The sequence below is a fragment of the Coregonus lavaretus genome, assembly GCF_964263955.1.
Source record: "Coregonus lavaretus genome assembly, chromosome: 28".
NCBI classification, from domain to species: Eukaryota; Metazoa; Chordata; class Actinopteri; order Salmoniformes; family Salmonidae; genus Coregonus; species Coregonus lavaretus.
This window is the reverse complement of record NC_140015.1, coordinates 12,045,665-12,061,947: the sequence shown is the minus strand read 5'-3', so window position 1 is coordinate 12,061,947 and position 16,283 is coordinate 12,045,665. Positions and strand designations below refer to the sequence as shown.

The window sequence follows — 16,283 nt, the reverse complement described above, 5'->3', positions numbered from 1 at the left end:
GAGAGAGCGTCTGTGGGAGTCTTTAATTAAAGCTGATTATGCTTAATGTTCTCTGTCCATTGCAGTAATGGCTCCCGTGGTAGTCCTCACACAACCTCGGGATCAAGCGGAAGTTAATTGGCTGTTAAGACTCTCCCTTTCTTTTCCCTCTCAGTCCATATTTCCCTCCTCTTTCTCTCCTTCAGAGGAATCGGCACGAATGACCACTGGTGGCTTTTCAGTATTTTAATTGCTACTATGGCTATAATCTATGAGAATATCTCCAAACTGTCTCACTGGGCTCAGAGCCACATTCACATACAATACAGTACATGGGCTAATCTAATTCCAAATGGCCCTCTGTTCCCTATTTAGTGCACTTTTGACTAGAATCCATTGGGTTTCTCAAGTAGTGCCCTATCTAAGAGTTGGATACCAGTTCTATTTATTACCAGGGAATTGTAGTTCTGGGCTGATCCTGCCTTGCCACATCCTGTCCCATCAGTGCATGGTCTGAGGCAGGCCATGGCTGCCTAATAGAGGGCCAGGGGGGACAGAGCCTAGCATGAGCAACAGCCTGTTGTGACTGACTGGGACTGTCCGTGTCACTCCTCGTCCCTTAGTGTGCACATTTGGTATCCTATGATGAAGAGCTCCGTCGGGCATTCAGGGGTTGTGTAAGAGGAGCATCTCAAGAGAACACACAGAGACGGAGGGGGTAGTGGTTGGGATGTTGAGAGTTATAAACACTCATTGTATTCTCTTATTAGCATAAAGAGAACCGAGCTCGCACTCACGTGCTCTTATTGTAATACTGGCCCTGTGCTAAAGGAGCAGGTTTTCTCCCTTTAATGGAATCCATGGACAAAGAATCGGGCTTACGTTCCTACATGAGTTCCATTTACCCAGCTGGATGTGACAGTGTTTATCTGACAGAATACATTACATTACTCAGCAGTCAATAGCGCTGAAACATTTTAAACCTGAGTTAGTGTCAGCTGTGTATTCATGTGGCTGTGACTGTCCTTGGGCCTTTTGGGAATCAGTCTAGAGCCCATGTCTTTTACCACAGTGACTAGTCTCAGTGACAAAGCCATAAACAAGAGACACATCCAGCTCAGTATCTGAATGATTCGCCTTCCCTCTCCTACAGTACAATACAGGACATTAATGTTGGACATTCAGGGCTTCCTGTCAACCTTGCTGAAGGACACAGCAGCAGTAGTGATGTCCATAGGGCATTATTCCACCCTACTACCCTCAGGTGTCTGTCTCCCTGTCCACCGCACCACACCACCACGGCCACATGAAAGTCCTATACAGCCAGCGGACGCATCTTTAGGAGCCTGCTGGCATCTTTGTGTTGTCCTGCAGCCCCCTGTCCATCTCTGTTTGTTATGGAGAGAGAGAGAGAGAGAGAGAGAGAGAGAGAGAGAGAGAGAGAGAGAGAGAGAGAGAGAGAGAGAGAGAGAGAGAGCGAGAGCGAGAGAGAGAGAGAGAGAGAGAGAGAGAGAGAGAGAGAGAGAGAGAGAGAGAGGTAGTCTAGCGGTTCGAATCCCCTAGGTGAAAAAGCTGTTGACGTGCCCTTGAGCAAGGCACTTTACCATAATTGTTGCTCTGAATAAGAGTGTCTGCTAAATGACTAAAATGTCAATCATTAGAAGGGGAGGGGCTTACACAAAATTAATTGTCAAATCAGGAGGCCAGATATATATGCACACTTTTTTTCTATTAAAAACCGCAGTCTCGGGCCTCCCGAGTGGCGCAGCGGTCTAAGGCACTGCATCGCTATGCTTGAGGCATCACTACAGACCCGGGTTCATTCCCAGGCTGTATCACAACCGGCCGTGACTGGGAGTCCCATAGGGCGGCGCACAATTGGCCCAGCGTCATCCGGGTTAGGGGAGGGTTTGGCCGGGGGGTTTTATTTGGCTCGTTGCGCTCTAGGGACTCCTTGTGGCGGGCCGGGCGCCTGCAGGCTGACTTCGGTCATCAGTTGAACGGTGTTCCTCTGGCACATTGGTGCAGCTGGCTTCCGGGTTAAGCGGGCGGGTGTTAAAAAGCACGGTTTGGCGGGTCATGTTTCGGAGGACGCATGACTCGACCTTCGCCTCTCCCGAGCCCGTTGGGGAGTTGCAGAGATGAGACAAGGTCGTAATTGGATCGCAATTGGATATCACGAAATTGGGGAGAAAAAGGGGGTAAAAATATATAATAAACATTTAAAAAACACGGTCTCAATGTTCTTACTGTAATCACATCATGTTTTTATAAACATCATGCTGTGCGTGATGATAGTAGATGTTGTTGTGTAACTGAGTCATGTGTTAAGGCGATATGTGTTGTTGTGATGGTCAGTGGAGGAAGAGGAGTGTGGATTAAGTTCTAGAGACAGTCAGCACTGTAAGCAGAGTCCTCTTCCACAGAATGGACTGGACATTCTGTTTTAACACAGCAGTCTTGTTGTCTGGACCGCCACTGATGCATAAACACATCAGAGCCTGTACACAGGCATGTCTTCGGACAGACAACACACACACACACACACACACACATTACACACCACATTAAATGAGAATGACGCAATGTGATAGAAGGAGGTTAGCTGTGGCTTCAGGGCCGAATCAGCCCACCCCTCCTCCCTAACACATGTCCACACACACACACACACACACACACACACACACACACACACACACACACACACACACACACACACACACACACGCAAACAAATGCACACACATTTTATTTCCTCCTTCCCTTCTGTTGTGTATGTATGGTGTGTTTGTTTTTGTTTTCAGTGGTGTACACCTAGTGCATTCACATAGGCTTTGAGAATGTGTGTGTGTGTGCATGCATCCGTGCATGTGTGTGTGTGTTTATTCCCTCCGTGTGTCATTTGTTTCCTGGAGGTGCATGGGTGGAGGTATGTTAGTATGGGTTTTGTGTTGTACTCACCTACAACATGTGTCTCCGGTACACAGAGAGCAACCACTCAGTTGTCTGTGGCTGGCTGTTATACATTCCTTGATTCTTATGCGTGTGCCTCGGCACGGCGCTAGTCTTATCATCCAAAAAGGCAAACAGCCAGCCTCTGATTTAATAAACTGGGAGCCAAAGAGAGAGAAGGAGGGAGGGAGGGATGCACTATCAGCTGATAACTGTCCTCCAAGCTAGGCTAACCCTGCTCCTTCTCGCGTGTGTTTGCGTGCATGCGTCCGTGCGCTAGTATGTGCCTCCGTGTGTGTGTCTATGTGTGTGTGTGCCTCCGTGTGTGTGTCTATGTGTGTTTGTGCCTACGTGTGTGTGCATTCTTGCGTGTGTGACATCTCCCAGTGGAGGTCTGGGGCCCACGTGACTGGAGTTGATGTCCGCCCTCCATGCCGTCTCTGTGGGCGGAAGATGCCGTCCTCACCTAGCACCCAGCCAGGGTTAGACACAGCCAGGCCTCTACCCAGCACGGTGAACATATGCCTGGGGCTCCAGCGTTGCCCCTTTACTCCTCAGCTCCACCGACCAATCATAAAACTAGGCGCGTCTCAAATGGCACCCTTTTCCCTATGGGCCCTGGTCGAAAGTAGTGCACTATATAGGGAATAGGGTGCCATTTGGGACGCAGACTGGTTGTCAATCTGATATCAAACCGTGATGCAGACGGCTGTCAGGACTGCTGCCTTCCCCCTTATTATTTTGTCACGTCCTTCATAGATGCCCTATACATACATACTGTACACAAATACATACATACTGTACATAAATACATACATACTGTACATAAATACATACATACTGTACATACATCATCATACCTGTCTTGTGTAATACATACTGAATAGCTAGTCTTCACTCGTTGTGTTATATGGCTATGTTATATTACAGGTCCTTGGCTTTGTGAGGACAGTGGTACAATGTATAAGATCTCACCTCTTGCTCTGCTGTTTGTTATGACGTACTGTATAACAACCACCTAGAACCACCCATGTTTTAGCATCTAATACTTTACCAAGCTCAGCTGTGACTTAGCGTACATAGGTCTTAGATATGGGCTGTAATGTACCAGACAATCGCCTGTCTTTCAGAGGTGACAGTTGTTATTGGACTAATTTCCTTTTTTTCTAAGGTGTGTGTTATTACGAGGTCAATCTCTTCTCTTTCTAAAGGTGTGTGTTATTGTGTCCTGATATCTCCTCATCCTCCTATCATATCCATGGTGTGTGTTGTAATGGTGTGTTGCAGTGCGCATGCTCAGGGCAGGTCTGGCGACCCAGAGATGATACTGATGATTGATCCTGGCGGTGGGATAAGTACCCAGCGCAGCACCGGCCCACTGAAACGCAGCCAGCCGGAAAATTAGAAATCTCTTCATCCCTGGTCCATTTGATATCCAGTATCTCCCATCTTCCCAGCTCGCACGGTGCAGGCCAGGCACTCCCCTCTCACAGCCAATAAATATGTATTATTATCACATACACACACATATTATTATGATATGTGTGTGTATGTGAGCACCCGGTGCGCATCCTTGAAGGATTAGCCCTGGCAGTGGGGTGATAGGATGTAGGGGGGTCCTGAAGGGGGGTCGCTCACATGCAGAGCCCACACACATTGACACAAACACACACACACACACACATCTAGGCTCGTTGCTGAGCTGTGAAGTGTGACTGATGGGGGTCAGTCTTACACCTTACCTCCCACCTTACCTCCCACCTTAACTCCCACCTTATCTCACACCTTATCTCACCCCTTACCTCCCACCATACCTCCCACCTTACCTCCCACCTTACCTCCCACCTCACCTCACACCTCACCTCATACCTTACCTCACAACTTACCTCCCACCTTAACTCCCACCTTACCTCACACCCTACCTCACACCTTACCTCCCACCTTACCTCACACCTTACCTCCCACCTTACCTCATACCTTAACTCCCACCTTACCTCACACCCTACCTCACACCTTACCTCCCAAATGCGCTGATAGTGAGAAGAGACAGAAAAAGAGACAGAAAAACGCCTCTCATGATTGTTCTGAGTGTTTGTCTAACCCTGTTGTGTTGTTGTGTTCGATCCAGGCACCTCTGCCCAGGGCAACCCCCTCCTGGCCTCCCTGCCTGTCCCGGGACGGCCCCTGCAGCCCCACCTCGACCTCAAGCACTTCCTGCCCTTCAGGCTCAATGGATCGTCCCCCCTCAGCCTCTTCCCTAACTTCAGCACGGTGAGTCACACAGCTCGGCATGGCACATCAACATCACCTAGTCATATCTACGTAACTACCACACAGCTCGGCATGGCACATCAACATCACCTAGTCATATCTACGTAACTACCACACAGCTCGGCATGGCACATCAACATCACCTAGTCATATCTACGTAACTACCACACAGCTCGGCATGGCACATCAACATCACCTAGTCATATCTACGTAACTACCACACAGCTCGGCATGGCACATCAACATCACCTAGTCATATCTACGTAACTACCACACAGCTCGGCATGGCACATCAACATCACCTAGTCATATCTACGTAACTACCACACAGCTCGGCATGGCACATCAACATCACCTAGTCATATCTACGTAACTACCACACAGCTCGGCATGGCACATCAACATCACCTAGTCATATCTACGTAACTACCACACAGCTCGGCATGGCACATCAACATCACCTAGTCATATCTACGTAACTACCACACAGCTCGGCATGGCACATCAACATCACCTAGTCATATCTACGTAACTACCACACAGCTCGGCATGGCACATCAACATCACCTAGTCATATCTACGTAACTACCACACAGCTCGGCATGGCACATCAACATCACCTAGTCATATCTACGTAACTACCACACAGCTCGGCATGGCACATCAACATCACCTAGTCATATCTACGTAACTACCACACAGCTCGGCATGGCACATCAACATCACCTAGTCATATCTACGTAACTACCACACAGCTCGGCATGGCACATCAACATCACCTAGTCATATCTACGTAACTACCACACAGCTCGGCATGGCACATCAACATCACCTAGTCATATCTACGTAACTACCACACAGGTGGTGTGAACTAAAATACCCTTTGTCTGTAAAATATTCTGTTCTTTTTAGGAGCTTAAAATAGGCTACTCAAAGTGCCTGATGCCATTACCTTCAATTCCAATATATCTGTTAGTATTATAGAGCCACACCCACCTATGTGTGGACATTATCAAAGGCTCCACCCACTAGAGAGGTAGGGAACCAAGGTGACCAGAAGAATACAGTACCGGTTCTTGGGGGTTTTGAGGGAAGGGAAGTACGAGTGAAATTGTTAAGAGAACTGTAAATTAAAATTTAGTTAATGTATTTTAACTGTACTCTAAATAGAAATAAGTACATATAATAATTTGAGTGGGTGGGAAGGGGAGTAGGGAGGGGGTGGGAAAGGGATATATATTGACAATGTATGAAATTGAAATATGCTTGATTATCTACCATGGCAAAACAATACAAACAAATTGTTTTAAAAAAAAAACTAAAAAGAGTAATGAGTTGAGTAGAATACAATTACAATATTTTCTTATTTGCATATTCTAACATGTTTTACTTTTGGAAGACCTCGGCATCGATGTTGTTTTGTGTATATGTTGTATGTGTTGTGTTGTTGTTGTTGTTGACTGTGATGTTTTGAAATGTTAAATAAAATGTTAGAAAGAAAGAATGCCGTACAGAGGAGGAGCGGTTGAGTGAGAGTTTCTGCTCCATACTGAGCTGCTGACTGGGCGTCCAGGGATTCTGATGATGTAATATTCAACAACCATACTACTGTTTTATTGACCGTTTTATTGACCGCTGACGCCTCAACCCCTCACGGTGCTAGACTTGTCGCCCGGTCCCACAGACTCTCATTACAGCCTGTAGTATTTGGAACTTTTCAATTGTCCTGGGCTTTGAGGTATAATCTTTATTCCTGGAGGGTTTTCTCCCCTTAGCATCGGCGCCCCTTAGCATCGGGGAAGATTTAATACCAGCATCCCAGAGATAAGCCAACATATCTTTGTTTTCGAACACACCTGTAAGCTACACAGATTTACCCACCTGCAGTCTGCTGGTTACATTGCTTCAGATGCTTCTGCGTCTAGGATTAAGAAGTTGTGAGTCTTTGATCCTTCTCTTACAGACAGTATGGGTGTGTGTCTGTCTGTGTGTGCGTGTGCGTGTGCGTACGTTCACGTATGTACACTACATGACCAAAAGTATGTGGACACCAGGCTCGTCGAACATCTAATTCCAAAATATGGAGTTGGTCCCCCCTTTGCTGCAAAACAGCCTCCACTCTTCTGGGAAGGCTTTCCACTAGATGTTGGAACATTGCTGCGGAGACTTGCTTCCATTCAGCCACAAGAGCATTAGTGAGGTCGGGCACTGATGTTGGAGTTGAGGTCAGGGCTCTGTGCAGGCCAGTCAAGTTCTTCCACACTGATCTCGACAAACCATTTCTGTATGGACCTCGCTTTGTGCATGGGGGGATTGTCATGCTGAAACAGGAAAGGGCCTTCCCCAAACTGTTGCCACAAGGTTCGAAGCACAGAATCGTCTAGAATGTCATTGAATGCTGTAGCGTTAAGATTTCCCTTCACTGGAACTGGGGCAGGTAGCGTTCTCCTGGCATCCGCCAAACCCAGATTTGTCTGTCGGACTACCAGATGGTGAAGCGTGATTCATCAGTCCAGAGAACGCGTTTCCACTGCTCCAGAGTCCAATAGCGCCGAGCTTTACACCACTCCAACCGATGCTTGGCATTGCACGTGGTGATCTTTGGCTTGTGTGCGGCTGTTCGGGCATGGAAACCCATTTCATGAAGCTTCCGACGAACAGTTATTGTGCTGACGTTGCTTCCAGAGGCAGTTTGGAACTCGGTAGTGAGTGTTGCAAACGAGGACAGACAATTTTTACGTTCTACGCGCTTCAGCACTTGCCGGTCCAATTCTGTGAGCTTGTGTGGCCTGCCACTTCGCGGCTGAGCCGTTGTTGCTCCTTGACGTTTCCACTTCACAATAACAGCACTACAGTTGACCAGGGCAGCTCTAGCAGGGCAGAAATTTGACGAACTGACTTGTTGGAAAGATGACATCCTATGATGGTACCACATTGAAAGTCACTGAGCTCTTCAGTAAGGCCATTCTACTACCAATGTTTGTTTATGGAGATTGCATGGTGGTGTGCTCGATTTTATACACCTGTCAGCAATGGGTGTGGCTGAAATAGCTGAATCCACTAATTTGAAGGGGTGTCCACATACTTTTGTATATATAGTGTTTGTGTTTCTGTTTCCTTGATCCTTCGTTTACAGTCTGTGGACAGTGTGTGTGTATGTTCACATCCCTTTTCCCTCTGTGTGAAGCCCTCTCAAGTTCCACCAACTCTAAATGAAACATAAGCCTCTTCAGTTTTCTCCAGTCTACACTTCACAGCCTTTCAAAAGGACTGAGAAGAGGAGGATGAGAGGGAGAGATGCCACAGAGATCTGTGGTGCTGATTCACCCAGTGGACGGATAGATGGGAAGCATGGGGAGGGGTGAAGGGTCTAGGAGCGTGCACGTGTCCTGCATCTGATGGTGGTCTGGGAGCGTGCACGTGTCCTGCATCTGATGGTGGTCTGGGAGCGTGCACGTGTCCTGTATCTGATGGTGGTCTGGGAGCGTGCACGTGTCCTGTATCTGATGGTGGTCTGGGAGCGTGCACGTGTCCTGTATCTGATGGTGGTCTGGGAGCGTGCACGTGTCCTGTATCTGATGGTGGTCTGGGAGCGTGCACGTGTCCTGTATCTGATGGTGGTCTGGGAGCGTGTACGTGTCCTGTATCTGATGGTGGTCTGGGAGCGTGTACGTGTTCTGCATCTGATGGTGGTCTGGGAGCGTGCACGTGTTCTGCATCTGATGGTGGTCTGGGAGCGTGCACGTGTCCTGTATCTGATGGTCGTCTAGAAGTGTGCACGTGTCTTGTATCGGATGGTGGGGTACAGACTTTCTAAGTGAAAGGCTCTCTCTGTGTATGATCACCAGCAGACCTCCACCCACAGCCACGGGTCACCCAGGAAGCCCGGTGGGAAACCCTGCCTAGCCAATCACAAAGCCAGGGAGTAAACTAGCCAACCAGTCAGAGCAGTAGTATTAGTAGTAGGAACAGGGAATGGTAGTAGCTGCAGTATGCATACAACCTGCCTTCCAGCACAGAAGAAAACACACCACAAGAAAACTACAGTATCACCACACTATGTAGTCATCTATAAACCACTGCTTTTCTAGCATACAGCTAGCAGATGTGCTACGTAGCCTTTCGCTTGCCACCAACTCCCTAGAATTCAACCAGCCTTCAAGAGTTAATAACAGCAAATAACACCCTTCTCAGACTTCTGGCACAGAATAATTAGCCTATAGCGGCTATGTGACCTAGCTAATATAACACAGCACACCAATACAGCTATGGCATTAATCACAAGGACCCTGCCTCCTCTTCCAGTCTCACCTTTCCTCTTTCCTAGGCTGTGTCCTAAATGGCACCCTATTCCCAGTTTAGAGCACTACCGGCCCTGGTCAAAAGTAGTGCACTGCATAGGGAATAAGGTGGCATTTGGGACTCAATGGTCCCAAATGCCACCTTATTCCCTATCTCAATGGTGACATTCAGGTTCTCTGGGGTCCGGTGAGGCAGAGGCACACGTTGTTCGGGGCGTGTGCAGGGGGAAGATGAATGCACCTGTCTCACAAGCTAAATAGACCCCAGTCTCCCCCTCCTCCTCTCCCTCTGCCCCTTCCTGCACCTCCCCTGAAACTCCATCATCGTTTCAGCTGCGGCCTGCCATGAGATAGCTCCTGTCTGCAGAGGGAGAGGGGGGAGGTGAGGGAAGGGAAGGGGGACAGAGGAAGCGGGCTGGACAATAGGTGCATTTATACCGGCCTGTTCAGGATGGCTGCGGGTGAACAATGGCCACATTATCTCAGCTCCCTAAAACAAATAGTTGTGTGCGGTGTACCCTGTGAAGGTGGCCAGAGGGAACAGTGTAGGGGTGCTCTGTTTCCAAGGCGCGGTTTTGGCTTCGGAAGGGAAAGGTTAGTTACTCCCTGAGGTAGCAGCACTGCACCGCGTTGTTTAAGGAGCCAGAATAAAAGGGTGCAGGGTTATCCCTGAGGGAACAGCAGGCAAGCAGTGTTACATGGGATGGGGGTTGTAAGACGTGTGTTTAAGGTTGTTTCTTGTTTCTATTCCCCACCACACCTGGCCTTTGAAAACAGATTATTTAGAGTCAACACAGAAACAGAGCTGTTTTCTTTGAGAGACTACTCTCTCAAACAGGACATTCATCTCTTTCACAGGAGAAGGCTCTCTGTGTGTGTGTGCGTGTATGTGTGTCTGTCTGTGTGTGTGTGTGTGCGCATGTGTGTGCATGTGTCTGCATGTGTGTGTGTGTGTTCATGCCTGTGTGTGTATTGAGGGGCAGCCATTGTTCAGTGTTGTGTATCAGGCAATAGACAATGCCTTGCACACACACAGCCACTGGTCCAACACCTCCTGCCCTCTGAGGCCTGTTGTGAAGTGATGCCAGGGAAGGCATATATCTGGTTACACTGAGTGTGGAGGGCTGGGTGTTCCAACCCAGCCCTCCACAGCGGGCACAGCCACCCCCCACCCCACTCTCTGTCTCTGAGGAGAGGGTAGCGCCAGACGCCAGGCTGGGGAAGGATCCAGGGTGATTGTTATATTTGATACCATGCTGATGAGGGCCACACTGAAATCAGCTGTCATCATGTAATACAGCCATTCTAATCAAGCCCAGAGCACTCACACTGGCTCTGGCCTCACACACCGTATCAGCTGTGATGGGGAGAGAATATCTTCCCTCCCTCAGGAACCTCTGGAGGCTTTAGACACATAGACAGTATAACTCATGTGACATATCGTCTATATTGTCTGCCCAAAGTCCCTTTCTCTAACTACTTCCCAGTATACTGCCCTGGATCAGAGCTCGCATGCCATTGTATCCTCAGGCTGGCTTTAGCTGTATCTCTAATTCTCCATGCAATTTTGTTGTGGTCAAACCCAGTGGATTTATAGGGGTATCAGGGGTCAGAGGTCACATATGGAGTGATAGATTTAACCCCTGGTCTCCTGTCTGACCTGCAGATGGACCCGGTGCAGAAGGCGGTGATCAACCACACGTTTGGCGTCCCTCAGCCACTCAAGAAGAAACAGATAATCTCCTGCAACATCTGCCACCTGCGCTTCAACTCCACGGTAAGAGAGTGCTATGTTCTCTGTGTGTGTGTGTGTGTGTGTGCGTGTGCGTGTGCGTGTGCGTGTGCGTGTGCGTGTGCGTGTGCGTGTGTGCGTGTGTGTGTTTGTCTGCATGACTGCGAGAGAGAAAAGAGAGAGAGCGAGTAAAAGAGAAAGAAAGTGAGTTTGCAGACTTTAGTTGGTAGATTTGACAGTTAAAATAAAAATATTTATTTATTCCTTCCTTCTATCTTCTTTCATATTTTTAGAAAATAAGGCCGTTCCAAATTACCTGAGCTCTTATCATCCTCACTGACTCACAGCAGCTTATCTGTGGCGGCTGATAGGGAGTCCAGTTGGGCTCTGAGTGTGAATGCGTGCGCTTTTTGTCTTTGTGTATGCACGCGCTCGTGCGTGTGTGCATGTGTGTTCCTCTGTGTGAAATGTTCTTATTATTAAACCGGAAGGTAGTCATTTGCTTTTCTGTATTTGTGGATATCTGAAGTGTGTGTGTGTGTACTGTGGTAGGTTGTTTTGGTGCGAGGGATTAGACAGCAGGGAAAGCTTCCGTTTATCAGCAAAGAGAAGAAACAATCACGAGCCCAGGCAGGAGCCCACATTCTCAACTCCTCTTTTGATTTCTCCCATTCCTGCCACCTCAAACACACATACACACACACACACACACACACACACACACACATAAACAAACAACCAATAAAATGGAATGTCTTAAGAAACACACAAACACCTAAGAGTTGGACAAAGGCTGATTAGAAAAGAAAAAAATCTCTATTTCTCCCTGTCCCTCTCTCTCACTCTCTCACTTACACATACACACAGAGGAACACACAAATACTATTACACACTCACACACACATCCTCTTGAGACTTGATCTTCAAAGAGGAGCAGAGACACAGAAGACGGTTAGCTGAGGCTGAGGGGGAAAGGAAAGCAGAGCAGACACTGGCAGGCGTTCTCTCCAGTCTTCACACGGTAGATCAAATCCCATCCCCATCCTCCCTCCACAGAGCTCCAGCTGGAGAGAGGCGTCAGGTCTGGGGGTCTGAGGAGGGAGGGGGGAGGGGGGAGGAGGAGACAGGGGGGCACTGAGCTTTAAACAGCCTATTATAGGGAGGAGGGAAACTTCCTCAGTCAAACTGTAAATAAACTTCAAATGGAAAATGAGGAGATCTCTATATAAGTATTTATTTACACTATATTGCATACTGTTTATTATTATATATTGTTTATTAGATCCACGTTCTGTAATGTTGATTTGAAATATAAATAATATTTGTTGTTAACGTACATTCGATGTAGCACATGGAATAGTCAGATAGTGATCTAGACAGAGGCCTTATTTAAAGAACATGTAATAATAATCATTTATTCAACTTCTATAGCGCTTTTCATTACAGAAAGAGTCTCAAAGCCTGCATTCATGTCTGGTAGAGTGACATGCCAGTCAGTGCCATTAAAATGCTAAGTGCTCATGCCAATGTTCATTTCACACTCCCTGTGTCTCCCTGTCTCTCTGTGTGTCTCGTACTATATGGCTCGGAGTTGGACTGGAGAACAGAGAACGTACGGGGGCTGAAAGAGAGCAGAGCTGATTTGTCACAGCACACTAATCTCATAAGAATTTTCACGGCCGATCAGTCAAACGACATGGTGAAATATTATAGTCCTAGTAGTGTTTCTAGAAGTGTTGACGGCTACTGGTGGTTTATTTATAGCCAGAGCTCCCGACACAGAACAGTAGGTACATCATTTGGTTTGTTAATACTGTACACAGTGGACATTTATTTTTATTTTTTATTTAACCTTTATTTAGCCAGGTAAGCCAGTTGAGAACAAGTTCTCATTTACAACTGCGACCTGGCCAAGATAAAGCAAAGCAGTGCGATAAATACAACAACACAGAGTTACATATGGAATAAACAAAATGTAGTCAATAACACAATAGAAAATCTATATACAGTGTGTGCAAATGTAGTAAGTTATTGAGGTAAGGCAATAAATAGGCCATAGTGCAAAATAATTACAATTATAATTTAGTACTAACACTGGAGTGATAGATGTGCAGAAGATGATGTGCAAATAGAGATACTGGGGTGCAAATTAGCAAAATAAATAACAATGTAAATAACAATATGGGGATGAGGTAGTTGGGTGGGCTAATTACAGATGGGCTGTGTACAGGTGCAGTAATTGGTAAGCTGCCCTGACAACTGATGCTTAAAGTTAGTGAGGGAGATAAGTGTCTCCAGCTTCAGAGATTTTTGCAGTTCGTTCCAGTCATTTGCAGCAGAGAACTGGAAGGAATGGCGACCAAATGAGGTGTTGGCTTTGGGGATGACCAGTGAGATATACAGTGAGGGAAAAAAGTATTTGATCCCCTGCTGATTTTGTACGTTTGCCCACTGACAAAGAAATGATCAGTCTATAATTTTAATGGTAGGTTTATTTGAACAGTGAGAGACAGAATAACAACAAAGGAATCCAGAAAAAAACGCATGTCAAAAATGTTATAAATTGATTTGCATTTTAATGAGGGAAATAAGTATTTGACCCCTCTGCAAAACATGACTTAGTACTTGGTGGCAAAACCCTTGTTGGCAATCACAGAGTTCAGACGTTTCTTGTAGTTGGCCACCAGGTTTGCACACATCTCAGGAGGGATTTTGTCCCACTCCTCTTTGCAGATCTTCTCCAAGTCATTAAGGTTTCGAGGCTGACGTTTGGCAACTCGAACCTTCAGCTCCCTCCACATATTTTCTATGGGATTAAGGTCTGGAGACTGGCTAGACCACTCCAGGACCTTAATGTGCCTCTTCTTGAGCCACTCCTTTGTTGCCTTGGCCGTGTGTTTTGGGTCATTGTCATGCTGGAATACCCATCTACGACCCATTTTCAATGCCCTGGCTGAGGGAAGGAGGTTCTCACCCAAGATTTGACGGTACATGGCCCCGTCCAGTCCATCGTCCCTTTGATGCGGTGAAGTTGTCCTGTCCCCTTAGCAGAAAAACACCCCCAAAGCATAATGTTTCCACCTCCATGTTTGACAGTGTGGATGGTGTTCTTGGGGTCATAGGCAGCATTCCTCCTCCTCCAAACACGGCGAGTTGAGTTGATGCCAAAGAGCTCTATATTGGTCTCATCTGACCACAACACTTTCACCCAGTTCTCCTCTGAATCATTCAGATGTTCATTGGCAAACTTCAGACGGGCATGTATATGGCTTTCTTGAGCTGGGGGACCTTGCGGGCGCTGCAGGATTTCAGTCCTTCACGGCGTAGTGTGTTACCAATTGTTTTCTTGGTGACTATAGTCCCAGCTGCCTTGAGATCATTGACAAGATCCTCCCGTGTAGTTCTGGGCTGATTCCTCACCGTTCTCATGATCAAACCGTTCTCATGATCACCGTTCTCATGATCATTGGATTTTTGTTGTTGTTATTCTGTCTCTCACTGTTCAAATAAACCTACCATTAAAATTATAGACTGATAATTTCTTTGTCAGTGGGCAAATGTACAAAATCAGCAGGGGATCAAATACTTTTTTTCCCTCACTGTACATGCTGGAACGCATACTACGGGTAGGTGTTGCTATGGTGACCAATGAGCTAAGATAAGGCGGGGATTTGCCTAGAAGGGATTTGTAGATGACCTGGAGCCAGTTGGTTTGGCAACAAATATGTAGTGAGGGCCAGCCAACGAGAGCGTACAGGTCACAATGGTGGGTAGTATATGGGACTTTGGTGAGAAAACGGATGGCACTGTGATAGACTACATCCAATTTGCTGAGTAGAGTGTTGGAAGGTATTTTGTAAATGACATCGCCGAAGTCAAGGATCGGTAGGATAGTCAGTTTTACGAGGGCATGTTTAGCAGCATGGGTGAAGAAGGCTTTGTTGCGAAATAGGAAGCCGATTCTAGATTTAACTTTGGATTGGAGATGCTTAATGTGAGTCTGGAAGGAGAGTTTACGGTCTAACCAGACACCTAGGTATTTGTAGTTGTCCACATATTCTAAGTCAGACCCGCCGAGAGTAGTGATTCTAGTCGGGCAGGCGGGTGCAAGCAGCGTTCGATTGAAGAGCATGCATTTAGTTTTACTAGCGCTTAAGAGCAGTTGGAGGCCACGGAAGGAGTGTTGTATGGCATTGAAGCTCGTTTGGAGGTTTGTTAACACAGTGTCCAATGAAGGGCCAGATGTATACAAAATGGTGTCGTCTGCGTAGAGGTGGATCTGAGAGTCACCAGCAGCAAGAGCGACATCATTGATATACACAGAGAATAGAGTCGGCCCGAAAATTGAACCCTGTGGCACCCCCATAGAGACTGCCAGAGGTCCAGACAACAGGCCCTCCGATTTGACACATTGAACTCTATCTGAGAAGTAGTTGGTGAACCAGGCGAGGCAGTCATTTGAGAAACCAAGGCTATTTAGTCTGCTAATAAGAATGCGGTGATTGACAGAGTCAAAAGCCTTGGCCAAGTCAATGAAGATGGCTGCACAGTACTGTCTTTTATCGATTGCGGTTATTATATTGTTTAGGACCTTGAGCATGGCTGAGGTACACCCATGACCAGCTCAGAAACCAGATTGCATAGCGGAGAAGGTACAGTGGGATTCTAAATGGTCGGTGATCTGTTTGTTAACTTGTCTTTCAAATACTTTCGAAAGGCAGGGCAGGATGGATATAGGTCTGTAACAGTTTGGATCTAGAGTGTCACCCCCTTTGAAGAGGGGGATGACCGCGGCAGCTTTCCAATCTCTGGGGATCTCAGACAATACGAAGGAGAGGTTGAACAGGCTGGTGATAGGGGTTGCGACAATTAACTGCATATAGCCAAAGACCATGATTCTGATGGATCTGCTCTGCATTGCTTTTTACTTCGACCCACATTACTTTGTTGTCATATGAGACGTGTGTGTGTGGTACCATGGCTATTAAGGTTATTATGGAGGCTGAGGCAGTTGAGAGAGGGTACAAAACCCAAAAGCAACATCAGTG

General features: G+C 47.0%; 1 protein-coding gene across 1 annotated transcript in view; it reads left to right on the top strand.

Annotated features, from left to right (window-relative positions):
- LOC311104443 (zinc finger protein 385C-like) overlaps positions 1-16,283 on the top strand; it is a gene marked incomplete at both ends in the record, with an annotated part of 664,983 nt that overhangs the window by 627,714 nt on the left and 20,986 nt on the right. Inside the window, 2 exons of the mRNA XM_084146280.1 lie at positions 5,060-5,202; positions 11,170-11,280. Coding sequence (XP_084002406.1) covers positions 5,060-5,202; positions 11,170-11,280 — 254 coding nt within the window. The remainder of the gene's footprint in view (positions 1-5,059; positions 5,203-11,169; positions 11,281-16,283) is intronic.